This window comes from Callospermophilus lateralis, chromosome 16 (genome assembly GCF_048772815.1).
Source record: "Callospermophilus lateralis isolate mCalLat2 chromosome 16, mCalLat2.hap1, whole genome shotgun sequence".
NCBI lineage: Eukaryota > Metazoa > Chordata > Mammalia > Rodentia > Sciuridae > Callospermophilus > Callospermophilus lateralis.
Genome location: NC_135320.1, coordinates 90,280,505 through 90,303,098, shown reverse-complemented (window position 1 = coordinate 90,303,098; position 22,594 = coordinate 90,280,505). Strand labels below are relative to the sequence as shown.

At 61.6% G+C, this 22,594-nt stretch overlaps 1 protein-coding gene across 1 annotated transcript in view; it reads left to right on the top strand.

Moving 5' to 3' along the window:
- Positions 1-22,594, top strand: part of LOC143381980 (maestro heat-like repeat family member 5) — a 47,900-nt gene that overhangs the window by 6,965 nt on the left and 18,341 nt on the right. Inside the window, 9 exon segments of the mRNA XM_077105568.1 lie at positions 9,187-9,294; positions 11,005-11,162; positions 11,966-12,058; positions 12,403-12,519; positions 12,709-12,828; positions 14,024-14,146; positions 14,245-14,321; positions 14,964-15,099; positions 20,286-20,381. Coding sequence (XP_076961683.1) covers positions 9,187-9,294; positions 11,005-11,162; positions 11,966-12,058; positions 12,403-12,519; positions 12,709-12,828; positions 14,024-14,146; positions 14,245-14,321; positions 14,964-15,099; positions 20,286-20,381 — 1,028 coding nt within the window.

Below are 22,594 nucleotides of genomic sequence, written 5' to 3'. Positions count from 1 at the left end.
CCCGCGTCGCCTCCCTGCCCCAGCACAGCTGCAGGGGGTGTGGCCATCACACGCCCCTCACCAGGTGAGAGGGCCAGACCCCCGACCTGGGGGAAGGCGCTGCAGACACTGAGGAACCCGCCCAATCCCCTCTTAAGATCGGGAGCCATCTGATCCCAGTCATGAGAAGTTCGTGTCTGTTTTACTATAAGTCACGGCGATTTCTAAACTTGCTTGGGATGCCTGCCCGTGCCTGGAACTCACCCACGCCTGGCTTTCCCCGACAGATAACCCTCTCTGAAACCTCGGGGGTGCGTCCTGAATCCTGGGCTGGGATCTGAACCTACCTCCTACCTTGAAACGTTGCCATGTAGACCTGAACCTGCTCCCTGCCTGCGTACTGTGCTCGCCCAAGTCCTGTCGTCTAAGTTCTACGACACCCCCCTTTGCGACTTTGTGTGCTGTAAAAGCTGGTTGCTGGAGAGCCAGGGGTGCTCTCTGGCCTGGGATTTCGGGTGGGACACCGCTGGCCAGCTGTTGTGTACACAGACACCAGCTGGCTTTGATTTAAAGGTGGAGTTGGGGTCTTGTATTTGTGTTGGGTTCAACAGTGCAGCCCTCCTTCTCCAGGCAGCGCCCACTGAGAGAAACCCGCTGCGCCCAGGTGTTTGGCTACTTGCCAAGGGTGCTGATTCCAGGAGAAGGTCACTCAGCACTTAGTGGAAGACTGGGGTCTAGGCTGAGCTCTAAAGCGCTGTGGGTGTGGGCCCCTTGGGCTCCGGAAGAGGGTCGAGCACAGACTGGCTGCCGGGAGCCTGAAGGCTGCCTCAGGACCCCTCACCCCACCCCAGCCTCCCCAGGGGCTCTGCCTCCCGGCCTCCCTCCCAGCCCAGGCGGCCTGCTCAGCTCCGGGTCTGGGGGCCCACGTCTGCCTCCCCTCAGCGGGCCTTTTCCCTCCACCTCAGAGGCCTTCCTTTTGCCCTAAGACGCCCTGATTTGAAAGGGCGTGGCCCTCTCTGCCGTGTAGCCCACATGGGCCTCCCATGAGGGAAACACCCACCGTCACCCCTCAGCCCCACGGTGCTGGGTCCTTGCCTCAATGGGCCTCTGTGAGCTTGTCCCTCTGCTGTGAGACTTTTCTCTCCCCACCGCTTGGCAGTCTCCTGTCTGTGCTTCAAACCCCAGTTCCAATGCCCCTTCTTCCATGAGGCCTGCCCAGGGAACCCAGAGGCTCATTCCCCAGAAAACACAGTCTCAGAGAGCAGTGCTGGGGGACCAGGGAGGCTGTGTTCAGAGACCCAGTGGCCGGCAGCAGGGACCTCTGCTGCCGATCGGCTTCTGCTCCTGCAGAGAGCCAGCCGGGCGCCGGCGAGCGGCTCCACCACGGACAGAGCAGCGGTTTTCAGGCGGTGCCTGAACCTGTGCTGCCCTGGTTAAAAGCCGCAATTGGCCCTGAGCCCTCCATTCTGAGTTTCAGGGCTGAGGGGCAATGACTCCACACCTTCTTTGTACAAGTCAACACCACCATCTGCCAGGCACGACCACCGTGAGGCACAGACGGATAAAGTCGTGCTGCTAGGAGCGACCCGTGAACTTGTCTGCTCACCAGAAGCACAGGCGCAGGCGCCTCGCAAACTCAGGGGGAAAACCAGGCCCGTGAGCTCCCCATGCAGCAACCCCCTCACTCGAGGTCCATAGAAGAAGGGCACCCTGTGACTGGACACAATGGCACCCTGGCCCCATCCCCTGGTCACTCGTCACCAGCCTTGCCCAGGAAAATCACAAAGGACCTCCAAATCCCTGCCCTTGGGCTTTAGCAGAGTGCGGTTTCTCCTGCCGGTGACGAGCATGTCCAGGCTGACACCCCAAGCTGACCATCCAGGATGACGCTCTGACACTGCCGACCCCCAGGACCCTGGCTGGGAGGCACTGACCCACTCTCTGTCTCATGGGGACTGCCACCTCAACTTTCCCCACCATCCCTCCTCCATCGTCCGCCTGCGGCCTAGTGCCCTGGAACCTGCTCAACCTGTGGCTAGTCAGTTGGTCAGATCTATAGCTGTCTTTTACTTCATTTTTGAAAAACAAAAAGTAAAATAAAAACACTGTTCCAGGAACAAGAGGTCTCTGGTCTTGGGTGAGGGATCCTGGGAGGGCTGCTGGCCTTGGGCTGTCTCAGTCAGGGCCCTGACTGTCCTCTGTTCTGACTTGCCACCTCAGCTGTGACATGCACCCTATGAATCTTTGGGGCTGTGTCCAGGTGTAATGGACACTCCCCATCTCTGTCCTGGAGCTGAGTTCCTGCCACAGCTCACCAGCAGCTCCCCCAGCCTGAGACCTGTAAGACCTGAAGACCAGGTGGACACACTAAGGCCCTGGCCACTGGGCCTGAGCCTGCCCCCAGGCAGGACCGTCTCCCTTCTCAATGGCCCAAGGGAATCACAGGCTGCTGGTGCCTGGGAGGAGGAGGCCCACGCCCCAAGACCTTGCCAGGGGGGTTCACCCTACCACAGCCTCTGAGCACGCCTGGCCTCACTTCTCAGAGTGGAGTGGGGGGGCCACTGGGCTCCAGGCTGCGGCAGCTCCTGCCCTCAGCAGGCCTCTGCCAGGCCTGGCGGGAGAATGATATCAAACCAGCCTCTCGCTGCCACCACCACCACCCCGCAGACCGACCGGTTGTGTCCAGCTGCCCCTGGACTCCTTGGCAGCCATGATCATAGATGACCAAATCGCCCCGTTTCCCTGGCAGACGGTCGGGCTGTTTTTACATTAATGTGTCAGGTCAGAGGACTAGGGCCACCTTCCTTCATAGGAGGCCCCTTGGATTGTGACTCAGGGAAAGACCAACTCTGTACACAAATTTGGATGCAGATAAAAAGGTCTCTCAAACTGAACCTCTTCCCCCTTTCTTAGGCCTTAGGTAGTCTTGACCTCTGAATTGTGCACCCTGGGGTCCTCCCTGAGGAGGAGGACGACAGTGAAGTACCATGACCCTGGAGCCCCTCGGCATTCCCACCGACCTGGCCAAGTCCAGGGAACCGTGAGTGACACTGTGAGAAGCAGGGCAGCTGGTGCCATCTGTAGAAGCTGCGTTCCTTCACATGGGCCAGAGCATCTGCCCTTGGCATGGTGGCCAGGCAATGGGACTGAGAATCTTGGCGAGGCTGCTGCTTACATGGCCAGACCTAGAGCCCTCCTTGCAGCAACTGGCAGGGAACAGAACACTGTGGAGAGGGCAGGCGCTGCGCATCCAGCCTGCCACCACTGGACTCTCCCCAGCAGCTAGTCAGTGGGTCTCAATTTGCTGTAAGCCTGGTACGTCCCCAGGTATGGTCTCTTAGCAAACTACCAGTGCCCTAGTGCAGCGGGGCTGCGGATGGGACATCCTTAACTGCCTGGTGTCCTGGGTTCCTTGTAGATTGGAGGCCACAAATCTCCAAGCAGTAGTTGTTCAGGGGCAAACAGAAGGAGGTTTCCCCAGAGAGTCAGCAAACTCACATAAGGCTAGCAATAAGGGGCGTCCACTCCCGACCAGGACTCTGGACCAGGGTCCCCGCTCAGCAGACAGCAGTTTCAGAGGAATGATCTCCATCCCTAAAGGCTCGAGGATGAGGAGTGGAATGTCTCAGGAGGGGGTTCCCTAGCAGAGAGGGTCTGGGAAAGGAGGCTGCGACTGCCTCCCCACTGTACCCCGAGTCCCGGCATGAAGCCCCTAGCCAGGCTCCTCAAGTTGCTTTCCAGAAGGAGTGTTCTCAGGAGCAGGCACCAGGACCCAAAGGTGGACCTGACTTCATGGTGACACCCGGAGCTCCACCGGGGAAGAGCAGCCGCCTTGTCCCACGCCGCGGGAGGCACACAGGACTGTCCCCACCCAGGGGGTGGCATGCTCCTCCCTCCTGGGGAGGCGTTCCCTGCCCCAGTGAGCTGCAGCGTGCCCTGGCTTTGGGTCGTGGTTGTGGAAGCCAGGGCCTGGGGTCTCCTGACTTGCTACGGATCGGCTCCGGTCCCTGTGGTGTTCCGTTCTGGTTCTGTTCCCGCAGGAGGGAGACCCAGGTCCAGCTTCTGGGCAGGGGCACTCTTCTCCACAAAGCTCCTCAACATGGCCTCAGCCCAGAGGTCCTCATTGTGAGGCTTTCTGTGGCTCAAGACTGGCCTTCAGGTCCTGGATACTTGCTCTCTTCAGAGCCTGGGTCCCCTCTCTGGGGACAGACTGGAGGTAGTGACCCTGCCTGTGGCCCCCTGTAGGGGCTGCTCTGGGGGTTCCCTCAGGTCCCCCTCACAGCTTCCAGGGTGGCCACTGATTCTGTCCACCAGCCTGCCCTGGTCTCCGTGGAGGACGGGTCCGGCCCTTGCTCTCCTGGGGTAGCTCTGGACCAGGGAGACCTCCACACCTGGGCAGCTGAAGCTGCAGGGTTTTTTCTGCCTCGGATATGGACAGCCATGCCGGCCATGGACTTCCTTCAAAGGACCTGAGGCCAGGTACAAGGCTGCCCTGCCTTCCCCAGAGGCTACTCCAGTGTCCCTAGGGGTCATAGTTTTCTTGGGCAAAAGTTTTAAAGATAGACCACTGAGGGCCTGGTCCTGGTGGGCTCCTCGCTGCTTAAACTAGGTTCTAGGCTGTGCTCTGCCCCGCAGGAGCCACGGCTCCAGCTGGGGGTCATTCTCGAGGCTGCCCAGCAGCAGTGGCCAGGGCCCTGAGGGAGGGTTCTCCTCGGGATGGTGACTGTCCTCACCCTGCCCAGCTAGGGCATCTCTCACCAAACGTCTGAGTGGCGGTTCGCGGGAGAGCTCTGGGATCCGAGGGTGGCAGTTGGCCTAGCCACACCCTCTCCAACTGTAGGTCCAAGGGGGCCCTTAGATGAGCACAAGGGACAGTGCCTGTGGCCTAAGGGCGTCCGCGGGAATTTACTCTTGTCTCTCAGAACTTGGAGCAACCTCAGGACTTGATCTGCAGTGTCCCCGGGAGCCGAGCCATGGGGGGACAGCAGTCAGCCCAAACCATGGAATGAGCTCAGGCTGCGGAGCTGGACGAGGTGCTCCAAGGCCCGCTGGGGGCAAGTCCCCTCCCACTCCTCCTGCTGGCCCTCAGGAGACCCTCCTCGCACGATGCAGGGCCTGGGAGGCACCAGCGTCATCAGAGCCATCACCAGGGCAGTCACCTCGCGTGCTGGGAAGTCCCCTAACTAACTGCCCTGCACGTCAGTTGAGGGCGGAATTCTCAGGGGTGAATGAGCCTCTGGACCGGGGGGCCTCCAGGAAGTGACAGTTGGGAACTACTCCCTGAATCTCCCCTGGTCCTCGGCTGGGGCTCTCTCTGGACGTGGTCCCCACTGAGCACTGGGGAGTGACTCGCTGATTCAGACTTGAAGAAGGGCCTCTCTTTGGGGAGGTATCTGCCCCACTCCCTCCTAATGACAGTTGTGAAGCTGACCTGGAGCAGGCCTGGGCAGGGTCCAGTTTTACGTCCTGCCAGGACACCTCCAAGCCTATCCCCTGCCCCCAAGAACCAAACACCATAGTCGGGGCTCAGGAATCCTTTCAAAATGTTCTCCGCGGGCAGCTGGTGGAGCAGAGGTCTCAGGGACACATTCCTGCCTCCAGCCCCTCTGCCTTTCTGCCCCTCCAGCCCCTGTCTCCTGTGGTGTGGACCCTGCCCACCCGCCCGCCCAATGTCTCTCCCGCCTGGGGCCTTTCTGAACATTCAGATGACATTCAGAAAACCCCAACAAGTTGCTCCATGGGGGAGTGTCAGTCCTGTGGCCAGGGCCGTTGGGCTCCCTGCAATGATGTTCCTGGGAACAGGGGCAGAGAGAGCCCAGAGGGTAGCCGCTCCCACCCTCTCCCCTGGCAGCCCTCTGCCATCTCCACTAACTCCTCCTGGATCTCAGCACAGCCACAGAACACACCCGGAGCCCCGGGTGCTCAGCAAGTCTGTCTACAGGCCGAGGGGCAGAGAGCCCCCATCCGACTGGCCTGGCCCCTGCTGGCCAGGCAGCTTGGCCCTGGAAGGTCTGAGCCTCCCGTCTTCCCCTCAGGCTGCCAAGGTCACCAGGCCCGGACCTCAGGACTGGGCGGGAGCCCTGGGCCAGGTGCTGCTGCCCAGCTCCCCGTGGGGCCAAAGGTAGTGAACGAGGGCTTCTCTTTTCTGTCTTTTGAAATCTCGCGTCCTTCTGGTTGTTAGGTAGCCTTGTTATTTATTTATTTTTTTCTGACGAGAGTAAGAAAAAATAAATAAATCTTATTTATTTATTTACCCATTGGGGAATTTCGAAAAAGATTCAGGGGAAGAAAACAAACTGGTCTCCTGGAATCCAAGCCCTGGAGAGAAGGTGGATCTTGAAGTGGAATCCCATGATCTTTCCTGGCCTTCTGGAGAATCAGGGCTCCCAACCCTGCCGTTCTTCCCATTTTAAGCGCGTGGCTATGTAACCTGGGGTGAACCTGTGTCGGGGCTCTCTGGGCACTTCTAATTTTTTCTACAGTTTAATTTCTAGGAGTGGGACTCAGGGCCCAGCCAGCTCTGCCCCTGGCTGGGGGTCTCTGGCAGCGCAGGGACCCTGGGGTGCTGGTGGTGGTGCCCCAGGGCCTCATGTCTTTAATAACATCCCCGCCATCTGTGCTCAGCGGGACACAGCTTTGTTTCTCTTATTGACCTGAAGGTCGTGGAACACCCCCTCAGCCACCTGGGCAGCATACTGTCCCTTTCACAGGCCTTGGAGAGCTCCTAGCGGACACCCACAAGCAGCAACCACTCCAGAGAAAGGAAGGGAGCAGGGGAGAGGGCAGGGCCGAGGGGGACCAGGTTAGCCAGGACAGGGAGCAAGGGGTGGGGGCCTCCTGGAGAGCACTTTCCTGGCAGTGGCACATGGGAGCAGAGGTGCAGGACCGGGCCCCAGGTGCCGCCTACAGAGACCTGAAAAGAAGGCTGTGTCCTCAGCAGGTCGGGCAGAGCTGGCCAGGGGAAGGGCAGGGCTGTGGCTCTGCAGGTGAAGGGAGCTGGCCATGGACCAGGCTGCTGGTGTGGGCTCCTCTTCTGAGAGCAGGAGGGAGCTGGGAAGGGTCTCCGGGGTTGTCTCTGGGTCACTCTGGGCAGCTGGACCAGTTCAGGACCTGGCTGAGAGAAAGGACAGAAGCTCAGTGGGCGAGCTCAGGACAGGCAGGACCTGTGTAGGAAGGGCAGAGGCAGAGAGGCTCGCTCAGCTCCCTGCCGTGGACCGCCTCTGGCCAGGTTTTTTGGGGCTCAATTGCCTCGAGTCACCCTAACCCCACCTCCTCAGCTGGTTGTCCTGACTTTGGGCTCCCTGGTCTCATCTCACCTCCTCCAGGAAGCCTTCCAGACCCACTCCTGCTGGCATTCCAGGTTTGGAATGCAATGAATTAGGAATGGTTTTGCACCTCCATGAAAAGCATCTGAGGAACTGGTTTCCAGAGGGATTTTGACCTCCCAGGAAGACCAGCTCCTCCAAATATCCAACAACCCCTGAGGGGAGACCTAATGGAGGCCCTTGAGACAGGAGCCCAGGCCTCACCCGGCAGCTGAAGGGCAGGGGCCATTGGTGCTCAAGAGGGGAGAATGGAAGGATCCGTGGAGGCCAGGCATGAGGGAGCCGAGGCCAGGACTGAGCAGGGAACAAGCCTGTCCCTAGGCTATGGCTCCTGAGTGGTTCAGGCAGTGCACCTTGGAAAGCAGATGGACAGCTCAGACTGGGGTGGACAGGGGCTGAGAAAGCTGGGGTGGGTGTGGCGTGGCCCAAAGGCCTGGGATGGATAGAGAACGGGGGTTCTGGGGACATGGAATGAGCTTGGCTTATGGAAGAGGGTACTGAGGTCCTCAGCTGGCAGGACGGCTAGTGCCGCTTAGCCAGGCACCCCCCGGAGGTGCCCGTGCTGCAGGGAGGTGGGCCTGTCCTCTCACTGGGGGCCCTGCTGTCACCTGCTCACCCTCGTCTCCCACACGTGGGTTTGCGCCCCGCACTGCTGTGCGTGCTGAGTCCCGCCAGACCAGGCGCTCTGTGGGGCACAGACCTGAGGTGACCAGGCCCAGCTTCCACTCCCGGAAGAGGCGGGCTCAGCGGCTCCTGGGCAGAGAATTCGGGTGGGGGCTGGTGTGGAGGCTGGGAGCACTCCAGGTCGGGGGCAGGGGTAAAAAAGTTGCCTGGGCCACCAAGCGGAAGGCTGCAGAAGGAGGCAGAGGGCTGCAGAGGGAGGCCGTGGCTGGGAGCAGGTGGCTGAGTGAGGGCCCGGGACAGGGGGAGTGACCGAGGCTGCCAAGGCCCCACTGGGGCAGTGTTTTTGCAGGGTTCAGTCCCAGGTCAGGGTGGAGAAGTACCAAGGAGAGACCTCAGGAGACACATGAGGGCTGTCGTTGGGTGGCAGCAGGGGGTGCCAGGTGGACAACTGTGGGCTAATTCGTCAGTTGGACGGCCTGCTCACCTAGGGTCGAAGGCAGAACCTGGCCTGGTGACCCTGGCTGAGTGGGCAGGGGCTCTGGACCCTGAGGGAGGCCACCCAAGCATGGGTGTGGTCTATGGCCAGCACCTGGGGCAGGTGTTCAGAGAGTACCTGGGCTTGCCGTGACCCTGGATTCCCGTAGGTCCTCCGGCGGCCAGTTAGACATGCAGCTTCTGGTCAGGCCACTGCTGCAGGAGGACGTGACCCTGCTGTGCATGTGGGGCAGGGCAGACCATTCAGGGAGGGGCTCAGGGGACCGGAGGAAGGTGCTGAGCAGAGCCCTGATAGACATCAGAGGAGGGACCAGGTGACCAGGTGGAGGCAAGGGCAGCCCAGGCCCTGAGTCCCCACATGCTCTGTGAGGCCACTGCACAGGAGGTGCCAGGACATTCACCTGGGTCCAGGGGCTTCTGGCCTTGCAGTGCCCACAGATTGGCCCTGTTTCTTAGAGATGCTGGGCTCCTGCCCGCTCTCAGCTGCTGTGACCAGGAGATGGCTGTGTGAGTGTGCACCCTCGTCCCAGCCAGCAGACCCCAGGCCCGGGCCTCTGAGGAGGGCAGCACGGGCACCTCCCCTCCCCCCCAGGTCCTCCCCTGCCATGGAGGCTGAGGGGGCCTGTGGATGCGTTTGGGTAACTGAGGGAGCACTGGTCAGGAGCAAGGAGGCCGAGGTGGGCCTGACCAGGGGCGTGCCTGGGGAACTCACGTGGCCTGGCTCAGGGTAGGGTGCAATGCATAGCCTTCCTGTCCCTGCCAGGTCCCAAGGCATTGTGCTCCATGTTGGCCCCAACCAACAACGTCTTCCACCGGCCCCTCTGGTTGTCCAACCGCCTGTCACCCAGGGAGGAGCAAGAGCTGGAGCTTGGTGAGCAGGTGGGCAGCGGGCAGAGTCTGGGGTATGGGCACGTTGCTGGGGCACCGAGGCCCCCAGGCTCAGCAAGGGATGCATCCCAGGGAATTGCACTGTGCAAGGCCATCGCTGTCCCTTCAGACCCTGCCTCCTGGTAAGGGGACTGGGCAGACAAGCCTGGGACAGCTTCAGTGACCCCCAAGGGTCTGAGGTGGGGGGTGCTGGAAGTTCCTTCTGGCCCCTACCTGCCCATACTCACTCCCCCTGGCAGCTGGGGGCCGGCCTTCCCTGCATCCAGGGACAAAGAGGGCTCCGAGGTCCTGGAGCAGGCAGGGCCGGCTGGGTGCCACCTCCTAGCCAGCTTCACAGAGACCTTGCTGCTGATCCTTGGGGTCCTTGAGGCTTTGACAAAGGAGAGGTGGCATGGGTCTTCCAAAGGCCATTACAGACGTAAACATCTATGCTGACTGACAGCCCCAGGGCTGACCAGGGGGTAGTCAGGGATTTTATGGGATGAATGACCACCTGGATCTATGAGCAAGAGTTGCAGCCTACCACACAGCCTCCTGGCCACCTGCACAGGTCAGGGTGGGCAACACCCTCAAACGCCCACAGCAGGCTCCTCCTCAGGATGGCACCAGGCCAGGGCCAGGGGTTGGAAGGTGAGTGGGCTCCATGAGGCTCAGGTGAGTGTCCTGCCTGGCAGAGCTGATGCTCAGTCCCCAGGGGGTGAATGGCAGGGACTGAGTTTGTTCATTTGCAGCATACCAGGTGGGGGCCATGGGCCACTGACCCGGAGACCGGGCTGCGTGGCTGGCTCACAGCCTTCTTCAAATGGAAGCAGGGCTGATTCTCCTGAGAGCCCCAGGGCCACATGGTGTCCACACTCCCAGGAGAGAAAAGAACCCTGCGCCTGCAGTTCTGAGCGCACTGTTATTTGTGCTTTGGGACCTGCAGTTTAAAGACTTGTCACCCTTCTGGGTGTGAGAATGGTTTCTTCACACTGTCTTGTGTTTGTAGGGCTCTCTGTTCTGTAGGGCTCTCTGGCCTTAGTTTGGGGTACAGAGGGGATCCTCTGCTGCACCTTGAACGAGGCTTCGGGGTACCCCTAGCCCCCTAGGTGTGTGGCAAGCACCTTCTTAGCTCGTCTTTGCCGCGGGGGACGGTTTATGCGGCTCATTGCAGAAGTGGTCTCCCTGAGTCTGTCAGTTCCACATTCAGGCAGCCTCGGCCACCCTGGGTCATAGACAACAAGCCCACGGCTTCAGTTCTGCCCTTGGGAAGCTGCTGCTCTTTGCTGTTGGTTTTGGTGTGAGGAACAGGCAGGGAGCCAGCTCAACTTGTTCCAAACGATGGGAAATTACATGGCACCCTGACCCACCGTGTTTCCCTCGTTGATCTGAAGTTTTGAGTTCAGGTTGTGGATCATGTCTCTGTGCCCTGGGCTGTGTCGGAGCCCTGTGCCCAGGTCATTTGGCTGCACACTGGCCCTACTCTGAGCTGGTCACTGTGCCTCCGTACTCTGTGCCAGAGTAGCCCCCAGCACATGCTGCACTTTCAGTTCTCTTTATTTTAAAGCAAGTTTGCAGGTCCAGGAAGGGTCCTTGCGGGGACAGGCTTGCGTGGTAGGGGGTCTCCACTGTAGCCCAGCCTCCCTTGGCTTCCGCGAGGGTCATGGTCCTGGGTCTCTGGGACTTGCGGGCAGACTGCACTGTTTCTCTGCAGATTACTCAGACTCAAGGTTCCCAGGAGACACAGGGAAGCACTGGACCTGCAACCCATCCTGGGAGGCCCACCTGGTCAGCAAAGCCAGGGCCATGCTGGTCACTGAGCAGAGCCTGGTGTTGGACACCATCAGCATCTACCTGTATGCTCAAGGCCAGGTAGGCCAGAGTCACTCCACCTGACAAGAGTGGGCCTGCTGGCACCCACCACCTCCTGCCCCCGAGCCACTGGGCCAGGGAGGAAGCCTGCTTCTGGGCGTACTTCATGGCCATCTGCACCATTTGACCGTCCCTTGGCTCCCGTAGGCTTTTGCCATCCCTGGAGGTGCCAGGTGTGAGGGAGTCAGGGCACAGGAGCATGGAGGCCCAGAGACACCTGAGGCCCAGGGTCCTGCCTGCTCAGGGCTCCTCCCGACCTTCCCGCTAATGCTCACTAAGGCTCCCCGGCTCAGGCCTCCTGCAGTTGTGGGATGGGGGGCAGCAGGACCCAGACTTGCTCCTCCTCCGGGAGGCCCCTGTCCCAGAGGGCCACCAGAGGGCCACCAGAGGTTCCTGAAATGGGTGAAGTTGTTCTGGCCCCAGCCTCCAAATTTCTGCTCCAACCTTCATTTCCAGCCTCTGGAGGCTGCTGGCCACACCCTTGGGCCACTCAGGAAGAGACTCTTTGAGGTCTGGGGGTGACAGAGGCAGGAACCACATCAGGGCCATGGCTCACAGAGGGAGGCTGCCCCAAGCACTCCACTGGGTATGAGGGCTGCCAACCTAGGCTCAGGGAGCTGGGCCTGGGAAAGCGTCCAGTCCGAGGGGGCAGGTGGTGCAGGGGCCAGTATGGAAGCAGCACAGGGGTGGGGAGTGCTCCTGGAGCAGGCAGGCTTCCGGCCATGTGACGGGTTCAGCCACTTTCCTGCCCTGGCAGGGTGGGTGGGGGCAGAGTGGGACTGAGCACTGAGCTCTGCCCACAGCTGGTGGAGAAGCATCAGATGTCAGACGCTGGCATGGACATTCAGAGGCTGCTGGAGTTCCTGAAGATGGACCCCCAGAAGGCTGAGGACAAGGTCAGTGCCTGGGCCAGCTTCTCAGGGCCTCCCTCTGCCATTCAGAGGCCCTCAGCAGGGTGACCCCCGGGCCCCACACTGCTGACAGGACGCGGGAAGCACGACGGGAGTGAGGGTTGACCTGAGGTCTCCACCCAGTGTGTGTGGGGGACCCAGAGGACAGGCCTGGGCTAGGGCCTGAGCTAGGGCACTGCTGATAGAAAGTCTGGACATCACCTGCAGTAGCCATTACGTGTGAGGCTCCCACACCAGCCGGAGCAAGCTGACCCCTCCCGTTGATGGCTGTGTACTGAGTGTCCAGCTGGGTGCTGCCCATGGGCCAGCGCTCCCGTCCCTCTGCCCAGGTCTTCCTCTTCCAACTTTACGGGATCTTCCTTCGCGAGTGTGCCGACATGGAGCTGGTGAAGTGGCACCTGACCTGCCTCCTGGAGTCCTCCCACCTGTCCTGCAGCCAGCGAGAGGTGGGTGGGCACTTACGGGCTTCCCCTCTTCCAGACCCTGCCTCATAGGGCCCCTGTCACTTCCTGGCCCTCAGCCCTTGCTCCTGGAGATTTGTGTGGCTCTCGGACTATTGCATCAGGTGCTAACTGGTCCTCCTGGGAGGACCAGGGCCCTGACCTGGGGCCACTCACAGGATCCTCTGCCCACAGGGCATCGCCCTCTCGGTGGGCTTAGCGTCCACCACGCACCTGGAGGAAGTGTGGGCCCTGCTGGAGCACATGGGCCGTACCAGGTTCCTGAGGTGGGCCCTCCCGTCCCCAGAGAGCCAGGTAGAGTGTCCCTGGAGGCTGCCGGTGTGGGGGTGTGGGGCTGGGAGAGCCTTGGCCTCCAGCGCTCACGGGCGACATGAGGGTCTGGAGGAGCTGCTGTGTGGGATGCAGGCCAGCGAAGGCCCTCAGTCCCTGCTGGGCAGAGCACCTGGAGTGAAGGGGCTCCCCTGACCCCAGGGGCTGTGGGAGGCCTGGGCACCAGAGCTAGGAGGGTGTGTTGAGAGGCCCTTTCTCCAGCACTCCCTGCCCAGAGTCCCCCCTGGGAAAGCAGACCCTGAGAGCCCCCGGGGGGCCGTCTGCCTGGGGATGCAGACCGCTTGAGGGCTTCCTGAAGGGGAGGGCTGGTGCCGGGCCTAGGACTGGGCCCCGAGGACCTGGCCACTGCCAGGAGCTGGGCAGAGGAATTGACCTTCTCCTGGGGCAGGAGACAGGTACAGGCTGGGAGGGCAGCCAGTGGGCCTCTGCTAGAGCCCTCAGGACCAGCTGTGCCTGCTGCCTGCAGCCAAAGGACCCTGACCTACACTGGAAGTGGGTCAGCAGCACCTACCTGCTGTGCTACGGACAGATGGCCGTTCATGCCAAGGAGCGGATCCTGCCCTGGGTGGACAACATCATCTCCAGGATGGTGTACTACTTCTCCTGCAGCTACCACGTGAGCCCTGCCCCAGCCCCTCCAGAGAAGGGCAGGGAGGGCAGGGCACCCCAGTCCACGTCGCCCCAGGCCACACTCACCACGGAGACAAGAGGCTCAGGCACAGGGATGTGGCCGGGCAAAGCCTACCCCGGGACTGCTTCCCACGTTCCTGGGCCCAGGGCTGTAACTGCAGGGGTGGCGGCCACCTGCCTGCACTGTCCTGAGCCACAGGCCAGTGGGAGCACCTTCAGACCCCTGCAGCTCCTGCTGGGCGCTCACACTCCTGGCACAGGGTGGATCTCACCCCTGCCCAGAGCCGCTGGCACCTGGGGCTGTGGTGTGAGGGTGTGGGTGGTGCACACGGTCCTGGGCTGTGTGCTGCCTGCAGGCTGGTGAGAGTGTGTGTGTGTGCTCTGTGTCGAGGTGTGTCACACGTGTGCACCTGTGTGGGTGTGTTTGTGCATGCACGCAAGCTGGGCCCCTGGTCAGGGCGGCTGCTGGGCTGCACAGCAAGCTTTGGGGAACTCTGTGCCACTGTCCCCTGACCTGGCCACCTTTTAGGATGAAATCCTAGAATCGAGCTTCCTCTCCGCCTCCATCCTGCTCACAAGGGTGCTCAGGAAGGAGTATGGCGCCCAGAACTACAAGTTCACTCAGACGCCAGAGCTCATCCAGTGTCTCCTGGTGAGTGGTGTCACCAGGGCCACCAGGGTAGGTGGGCAGGCAGGCCGGGCTGCTGGTTGGGTGCCACTGCCACACTGGTCCCTCCTCTACCTTCCCAGTGCATCCTGCAGAAGGAGCCTGACTTCCTGGCCACCCTCTGCCGGCAGAAAATCATGCTCATCATCGTGGGTCTGAGGTGACTCCCCCGGGGTCCAGGAGCAAAGACAGGCCAGGCCCTCTGAGGGTGCAGAGGGTCGCTGTGCAAAGGACTGGAGCTGGGCCAGGACACGGTCCATGTGCAGGGCCAGGTTGCTCTGTTCCCAGCCCAGAGGTGGTTGTGCGGGCACATGCTGAGCCCTGACCTGGTCACACAGTGAGCCCTGACCTGTGGCACGCCAAGTTCTGGTCGTGGTTACGGGCTGATCCTTTCCCCACACAGAGCCCTGATCCCAGTCACATGCTGTGCCCTGACCCTGGTCAAGCCCTGGCCTTGTCACCCCTTGAGTCCTGACATGGCCACAAATCAAGTTCTGATCTTGGTCCACTCACAGCCCTGACTGACCCCAGAGTAATCCCTAAGTTTCTCACAAATACCAAAGAACCAAGAACGAAGCCAATTAGGATGGCCTGCTGCTGTCCCTGTCACTGGTGGGCCTTGCCAGTCCAAGTAAGCTCCGTTTCCCCCATGCCCTCCCCACCTGTGTCAGGTGTGTGGCTGCCCAGGTCCACTCCCAGGTCCTAAGTTGAGCCTGTCTGTCCTTGCCGGGAGCCCTCCCAGCCAGGCTTTGGCCCCAGCCCACTAGTCCTGCAAAGCCTGTTCTTCTCTGGTTCCTTGCAGCAACCTGCGGCCCAGCCTCAAGCCCCTGGTCAAGTCCAGGATTCTGCAGACCTGCCTGCGGAGCGTGTACCTGCTGCCCCCAATAGAGGAGCTGAAGAGCAAGTCGCCTCTGCTGGAGCCAGCCCCGGATGTCATGGTGACCTTGTGCTTCTGGGCCACTCCCCTTCTTCCTTCATGGTGGGTGCCGGGTACTAGCCCAACTGTCCAGCCTTGCTTGGTGAGGGCAGGAGAAGGAGTTAGGGTCCAGTCTTGGTTCCATCCTGGCGAGAAATCCTGGGTCTTGGCATCCTGCCCTCCCTGGGGCCAGGGTGCTGTGGTGTCCCACGAGGCGTGGCTGCCCAGCGCCCACTCAGCAGCCTCTGCAATGCTGGCAGCACCCACAGCCTCGCAACACTCCTTATCCTGGCCCCTGAGGCCCAGGTCTTTCCTCTCCAGGACCCTAAGGCAGGGACAGACTGACGGTCCCGCGCGGGCCTCGATTGCTACTGACTGGACCCAGGATGCAGCAGAGCCACGTCACATTCGATGACCTAAAGCATCCCAGGGTGTACCCAAGGCTGGGCCAGGCCCTTCTGTCCAAAGGACAGCAGGGAGGTGCAGTTGAGCTTAGAGGTGGCCTCAGGGGCCAGGTTGCCAGGGTCAGTGGCTGGCTAGGCTTTGTTCAGTGGAAACAGCAAAGCCAGTAACACACCTAGTGACCAGGAAAGCCTGGTTAGCAAGGACAGTTGAGAGCCGCGGCCGCAGGCCAGGTTGGCTAGCCCTGTGAGCTCCAGGCGGGGTTCCCCTAGCAGACCCTCAGGTCATCCGGAGAGCTGCAGAGAGCAGAGGAAGGCGGCTAGGGCCTGGGGAAGCCCACCTCTGTGTGGACACAGACCATGGTGGGCAGCCCCCAGGTCCCACTGCAGGAGAGTGGTGTCGGGACCCTTTCCCACCACCCCTGTCTGGCTAGTTGGAGCCAGCTGCGTCTCAGCAGGCAGAGCTGCCCGTTGAGCGTGTCAGAGACAGGGCCTGGGATGTGGCACGGCTGGGCTGTAGAGGTTGCACGAGGCACCACGGTTGAGCACACACCTGTGCCCACTTCCATGTGCAACTGTGAGCCCCTCGTCCAAGACACACCTGTTCAGAAAGCCCCCTCGTGCCTGAGGGGATGCCCCGCTGCCTGTGGGTCCCTCCCTACACCCTGGGCATGTCCCTGTAGGACCCTCTTCCGTCTCCATGCCCTGCCCACCCATGCTGTCCCACGCAGGTCTGTATACATGGGACCGTGGTGACGCTGTCTGGATGTGTCGCACGCACTGCGAAGGCCTCCAGAGCGCAAGTCCTGGCGTGTCCGGCGTTCACTCCTGGTACAGCTGGGTGGCACCAGGCTGTTCCAGTTTGGGCATCAGAGACGATGCAGCCAAGAGCCTGTGGCTGGGTCTTTCTGTTGAGTGTCTGGCGAGGTCACTGGGGAGGTTCAGGGTCACCTGAGGAATGAGCCATCGAATTGCTTCCAGAGAGGCAGCCCTGATGACGTCCACCCAGGGTGAGGGCAGGCACTCCTGGTCCTGGCCAGAGGCATGGGGGGCCTCGGTTCCCAGCCCCCTCCCCTCTGGCGCATCCCAGCCATCTCCAGGTTCTCTTTGGAAGTCACCTGAGTCACCTCTCTGGTTCTTATGTTAGAGGCCCTTTTGTTTCTAGATGTGAGCCTCTGTCCTCTGATATCTGATGTGGACATATTTTCTCCCAATTTGTAGCTTCCTCTTCTCTTAGTTGAGTCTTCTGGGCAGCGGAAGTTGCTGATGTTGAGGAAATCCAGATCGGTCATGCTTTCTGGTGGGATGTGGCATAGTGCAGCTTCTTCAGAAAAGGGTCTGGCTCTCCCGCCCCAGGTACTTGCCCACAGAGGCGGAGCCTGCGTCTGAACCAGAGCTGGGCACAGGCTCCAGTACTTTGGGCCTGGTGCCAACCACGTCCGCTGTGGCCCCCGAGTCTGCCAACACCACGTTTCACAGCTTCTCTGCTTTCTGCTAGAAGTCTTGTTCTTTTGGAGTTGACACCTGGTCCCTCTCCAGGTCTGTGTGGGCAACTGTAACCACGTACCGTAGCTGGTGTTTCACAAGCCACAGAAATCTGCCTCTTGCAGGTCTTGAGGCTGGGAGTCAAGATGCGGTGGCAGGTGGCGGCTCTGGGGAGGCCTCGTCTAGACTCCCGGTAGCTGCTTTCTGGGTCCTCCCCGATGCGGGGGCTGGAGTGCTCTGGAGCCCCTTTCATGAGGGCACTGATCCCATCACGGGCACCTCCCAAGGTCCCCCCCCAAGGCTCCCTCCCTAGAATGTAGCTAGGAGGCTGGGGGGACACAGCCTGGAACAGGGCTGGCCCTCCTCTGAGTTGATTCTCGTGAGTTCAGGTGTGGGCTGGAGTTTGTGCATGAGCATCCACTGGCCACGGGGGCACTTGGCAAAGACCCTCCTGGTTTGGTTCAGTCACCTTTGCTGAACACCAACCTGCAGGGACCCAGGATTCCATTTCTGATGGCTTCATTCTGCCCCGTGATCTGTGCCGTGTCATCGTCACACTTCCTCGATGGCGGAGCCAGTGGACAGCATGCTCAGGACCCGCGAAGTTCACACTGGTGTCCAGTCCTGCGTGACAGTGTGATGGGGGTTGGAGCCCTCGTGGACACACAGGTGTCTGCTGCTCCTCCTGGGGGGACGCGGTGACAGTGCAGCCTCGCTCCTGGGCTCCTGGAGACACACATTCCGGGGTGGGTAAGCACAGGACGCTAAGGGCTTCCTGAGCCCGAGGCCGGGTTCTGCAGACCCGTCTGTCCTTCTTCGCGGTTGCTTCTGCTCTCCGGGGTGCCCGGTGTTTCCAGGGAGGTTTGGAATAGGCTTCCCTCCGCACACTGGGACGGGCCTGGACCGGCACAGGCTCTGGGGGCTGTGGGGCCAGTGTCTTCCCGTGGCCAGGCCTCTGCACTCTCCCACCACTCTCCTGCCCATCCCTCCACCAGGGCTTTCTTTCCTGTCTCCCACTGTGGTGACGTTCTCCATGGTGTCTGGAGGCTTTAGGTCCCCGGGCTCCTTGCTGGTACACAGGAAGTGACCTGTGAGGCTCCACCTCTGCCCGCCGGTGCGCGTGACTTCCTCCCTCCTTCCTGATTGTGTCCTCCCTCTTTATCCTCAGCCTGCTGCACTCGCTAGGGTCAGGTCAGGGTCGGGGCCCAGTGCAGATGGGCAGCGGGGTGCAGGACCGTGCTGCGCTGCAGGCCTGTCCTGAGGCGTGGCTCCCAACGCTGAGGGGTGCCCGCCGCTGCCCATGCTCTCCCAGGTCCTCCACGGGGACCGATTTGGATCTGTTGTGTCTTCATCTTCACTCGGTTTGATGCCTGGATTCTCTGATTCCACTCTTTGATGCGCTGATGACTTAGAAGTGCCCCGGTCGTCTTCACAGGAAGCTCCATTTCTGTCAGGAGAGACCTTTGCCCAGATCCACTGGCCCACAATGTGGCAGGCGCCGTGCCCAGCTGGGTGTGCCTGTGAGCGACCGTCTTCTGCTGTCCCTCGTGGACTTGGTCCACACACCCTCAGTGAGGGGAAGGGCCACACGTCCTGGCCGTAGGGCACTGTCCCCCCGCCCCTGACCCACTATGTCGGTTGCCACTGGATTTCAAAGCTGTTCTTAGGCCATAAAGACGGAGGCCTCTGTCTTGCTGGAGTCGTGGGAAAGTCTGTCTTCACCGCTGGCCTGGCACCCAGTGCCTGCTGCTACACCTGTGTGCCTGTCCCAGCTGCCCCTGCCCAGGTCAGTGCTGGGCCTTGCCCTTGGCTGTGCGGTCAGCCTCGGCACCGTCGTTGCTGAAGTGGCTTTTTGTAGGAAGCCTGTGAGTAGGTCTGGCTCGCTGGCGATGGCCCATCAGGTGTCTGTCCGGCACGACCGTCTTGCTGGCCGTTCCCTGTCCCTCTGTCCTTTGTTCCCCCTGGGTGTCTTTCCTCCGTTGGAGTCAGATGAACTTGTGGTCCACATCGTTAGCGCGTCTCTCTGTCCTGCTGGTCCTGACACCTGTATCAGTGCCTGTGTCTGAGTCACATCCTCTCCCCCGGTCACCTGCCTATGCGCACACTTCTGTCTGCGGCCTTCCATCTCAGTCCAGCTCTTCATTCTGAAAACGTGTAGTGCCCAGGAGGCCTGGTTTGCCCTCTGGATTGTGTGTGTGTGTGTGGGTGTGTGCATATGTGTGTGTGTGTGTGCGCGCATGTGTGTGGGTGTGTGCAGGTGACGTTGGCGCAGGATGTGGACAGCAGTGAGACTGACAAAAGTTCCAGCAGGCGGCTTGCTCACCCAACCTGACCAGCAGCATGCCAGCACTGGTCCCCTGGCCCCAGGTGATTCTCCAGCCCTGCTGGCCCCACGTGCCCTCTGCAGCTCTGCCCTGCTGCTCTCTGGACACCGTGCCTGCCGCTAACATTGCGCCAACGCGAGAGAGGGCAGGAGAGGGGAGGGCCTCAGTGCTCCAGGAGCCCCGGCCCCCCTAGACTCCAGGGAAGTGCTCTCCACTGTCTGGCCACTCTCCTCCTCCTGACGTGGATGCACCTGTCTCGCACGCACCGGTCAGACCTGTCCTCTGGACTGGAGATTCCCACAGGTGCTCGCGCTCCCCCAGCTGTGCTGGGTGATTCTGTGGGGTGCGCCTCCTCGGGCCAGGACACACCAGCGAGCACCCGCCCTGAGAGGGAATCGCGGCTAGGAGGTTGGCTGGGGAGGCCCGTCGGCAGGCGCCCTTCTCGCCTGCGTCCGCACTGTCCGTCTCCCCGGGTGAGGCCCTGGCAGAGCGGCAGTGGGTGCTGGGCAGCAGCTGGGTCTTCAGCCGGTCACATCTGCACTCACCATGATGGCTGACTCCCTCACTCAACCTTTCCACAGTCCCCGGGCAGCTCTCAGGGCCCAGTGGGCACCAGGGTGACGGGCAGCAGGTCTGGGGTGACTCTGGACTTGCTGAGTTCCGTGTATCTGGGGCCCTCAGTCAAATAGTATTCCCAGGAGAACGGTGCGGGGTCGAGGGGAAGGAGGACTCCGCCTGTCCTCTCCTCGGGAGCCCAGCGCTCCAGCGCTCCAGCGCAAAGGAAGGAAGACGCCTGAGAGCAGGGGCAGAGGGCAGCAGGGGACCGCAGCACCAGCCAGGCCACACACACGGTCGTCTCCTGGACACAGCGGCAGCCACAGCCTGCCCTGTCCTGCCCTGTCCTGCCCTGTCCTGGGCGGGGGGCACAGCCCTAGGGGAGGAGCAGGGGCTCCGGGCAGGGAGGCCTGCTGCCACACCCACTGACCCATCTCCGCCAGGCGCTGTACGGGAAGACGGTGAGAGCCCTGGACCTGCTCCTCCAGAACTTCTTCCTCGAGAACCCGAGCATGGACGAGCTCTCCTTCCTCCTGCAGGTGAGGCCCGCTCCAGCCAGCCTGCCCCGCGTCTCCACACCTGGGGCCCGAGGTCTCTTCCTGGCCAGTGCCCCACGATGCCCGCTTGCCAAAGTCACTATCTTGGGAACCAGAGGCATTCTTCCCCACTGCGGTCATAGAGTGAGAACACGGGACTTGGAGAGAGTCCCCACGTTGCTAGTCTCTGTCTCCTCCTTGCTGGGCAGGTGGGCAGCGGTCAGCTGCACTGCTGAAGCCCCCGCAGGGTTGGCAGCAGCGTGCTGGCCCTGGGCTCTGTGCTTTGCAATGATTAATCCCTCCAGCCCAGAGGTATCCCAGGACCCCTTTGACAGATAAGGGAGACGGGCCAGGGAGGGCCACCTTGCCCCTGACCTCCCAGGTGGCTCTGTGTGGGGCCAGCACTGTTCTAACCCACAAGGCAGCCCCATGGGCTCAGGTGTGTCCCCAGGAACGCCCTGAGACTCAGAGAGGCTGTGGGGCCAGGTATCTTCCCGGTGGGGCTGGGAAGCATCAGGGTGGGGGGTGGGGGGGTGGGAGGTGATGGGGCGCTGGGCCCCGGTCCGGCCCTTTCCTCTCTGCCCTGAAGGACACTTGTCCAGAGCTGTGCCGTGCCGTTCTGTGATGTCTGGGCCCAGGGCGGGGTGGGGCTGGAGGCTGGAGGTGACCGAGGCCCACAGGGGGTCAGGCAGAAGATGGGAGCTTCAGGCAGGGTGGCCGGAGGGAGGTGAGCCACGTGGGTGGCCGGAGGGAGGTGAGCCATCTGGTAGAAAGTAAGTTCTGGCCTGAGCTGTGGGACGTTGACGGTGCCAGCCGTGCCCATCAGCCGCTGTGGATCCTGGCGGGGCCAGGACTGCTCAGTTCAGGCCAGAAACACCCCCCCTGCCAGGCGCTGTTGCCGGAGCCCTGCGAGGGCCCCTGTGGGAGGGGTGTGTGTTAGGGGGCAGTGGCCGGCACCCGTCCTTGAGAGTCTGAGGTCAGGTGACAGGGACAACATGCACGTAGCTGGGGTCCCTCCTGAAACCTGGGCCTCCAGGGACAGGAGCGACAGGGAAAAGGGACGGGGCCCCCAGGACAGAGACAGTCCCTCTCCAATCCCTGGAGTGGCTCAGGAATACAGAGGGAAGAGCGACCACAGGTCCTCCCTGGTGTCCCCCTGCTCCACACCCACATGCTGACCCAGCAACAGGCCCTGCCAACCAGGCCCCCGGACACCTCCCGAGCTGGCCCCGGCCTTTCTGCACATTCTGGAAACCTGGTGCGGCCTGTGGTGGTGCGAGGTCTGGTCGTCAGCTCCAGTTCCTAGACCCCCCGGCTGCTGTGCCGATGCCACTGAAGGCTGTTGCCAGGGGAACCAGCTGTGACTGGAGGTCGCCTGTTGCCCCCTCCCTGGAGAGGCGAGGGGTGCTGAGCCTGGGGTCTGACCGGCCAGCGCTTGCTCCATGACCCCAGGCTGGGCTTGGGGGGCTCGCCCTTGAGGAGCGTGCGCAGGGCCTGCAGGGCTGTGCAGGGGCGGGGGCTGGCACCGCTTGCTCTTGTCCCCTCTCTGTCTGGTGTCGGCTGGTCCTTTGTCATGCCTTTGATGACAAGCGGTGAGCGGGCTGGTGCCTCCTGAGTGCTGAGAGTGGCTCAGAGGTAGCAGAACCCAAGGAGGCACTGTGGGTGACTCGGCACCGAGTGGCCCCCACACTCTACCTGTGGAGGTTTAACTGCCGTCTGAGGTGGGCCCGGATCCACAGTGGTGTCGAGAGGCCGCTGGGCGGCTGGGACAAGGACTAGATAATGTCCTTAGTGTGGGGCCCAGGGCTGCATCCTGCTAGCTACAGGAGCAGAGGGATAGAGTCCAGAAGAGACACAGATACACATGTGCTCTGTGTGTCTTGCCGTGTGACGCTCTGTGCTGCCACAGGACTCTGCCAGCAAGCAAGCCATCATCAGGTGTGGCCTCTTGAACTTGGACCTCCAGAACTGTGAACAAAAGTGAACCTTTCTTCTTTACAGAAGTACCTACCTCAGGTATTTCACTGTAGTAATGAGAGATGGCCCAATGCATTGGATTCATAGCTCATTTGGGTCGAAGCAACAGGCCACACCCGGGGCTTGCAACGGGCATCTGATGTAGGGCCATCTTGGGGCTGAGCCCTAGTATGTAGGGTCCAACGCCACCTCCAGGTAAGTGATGTTGGAATGAATCGAGCTGGAGAAGGCCTGCTGGT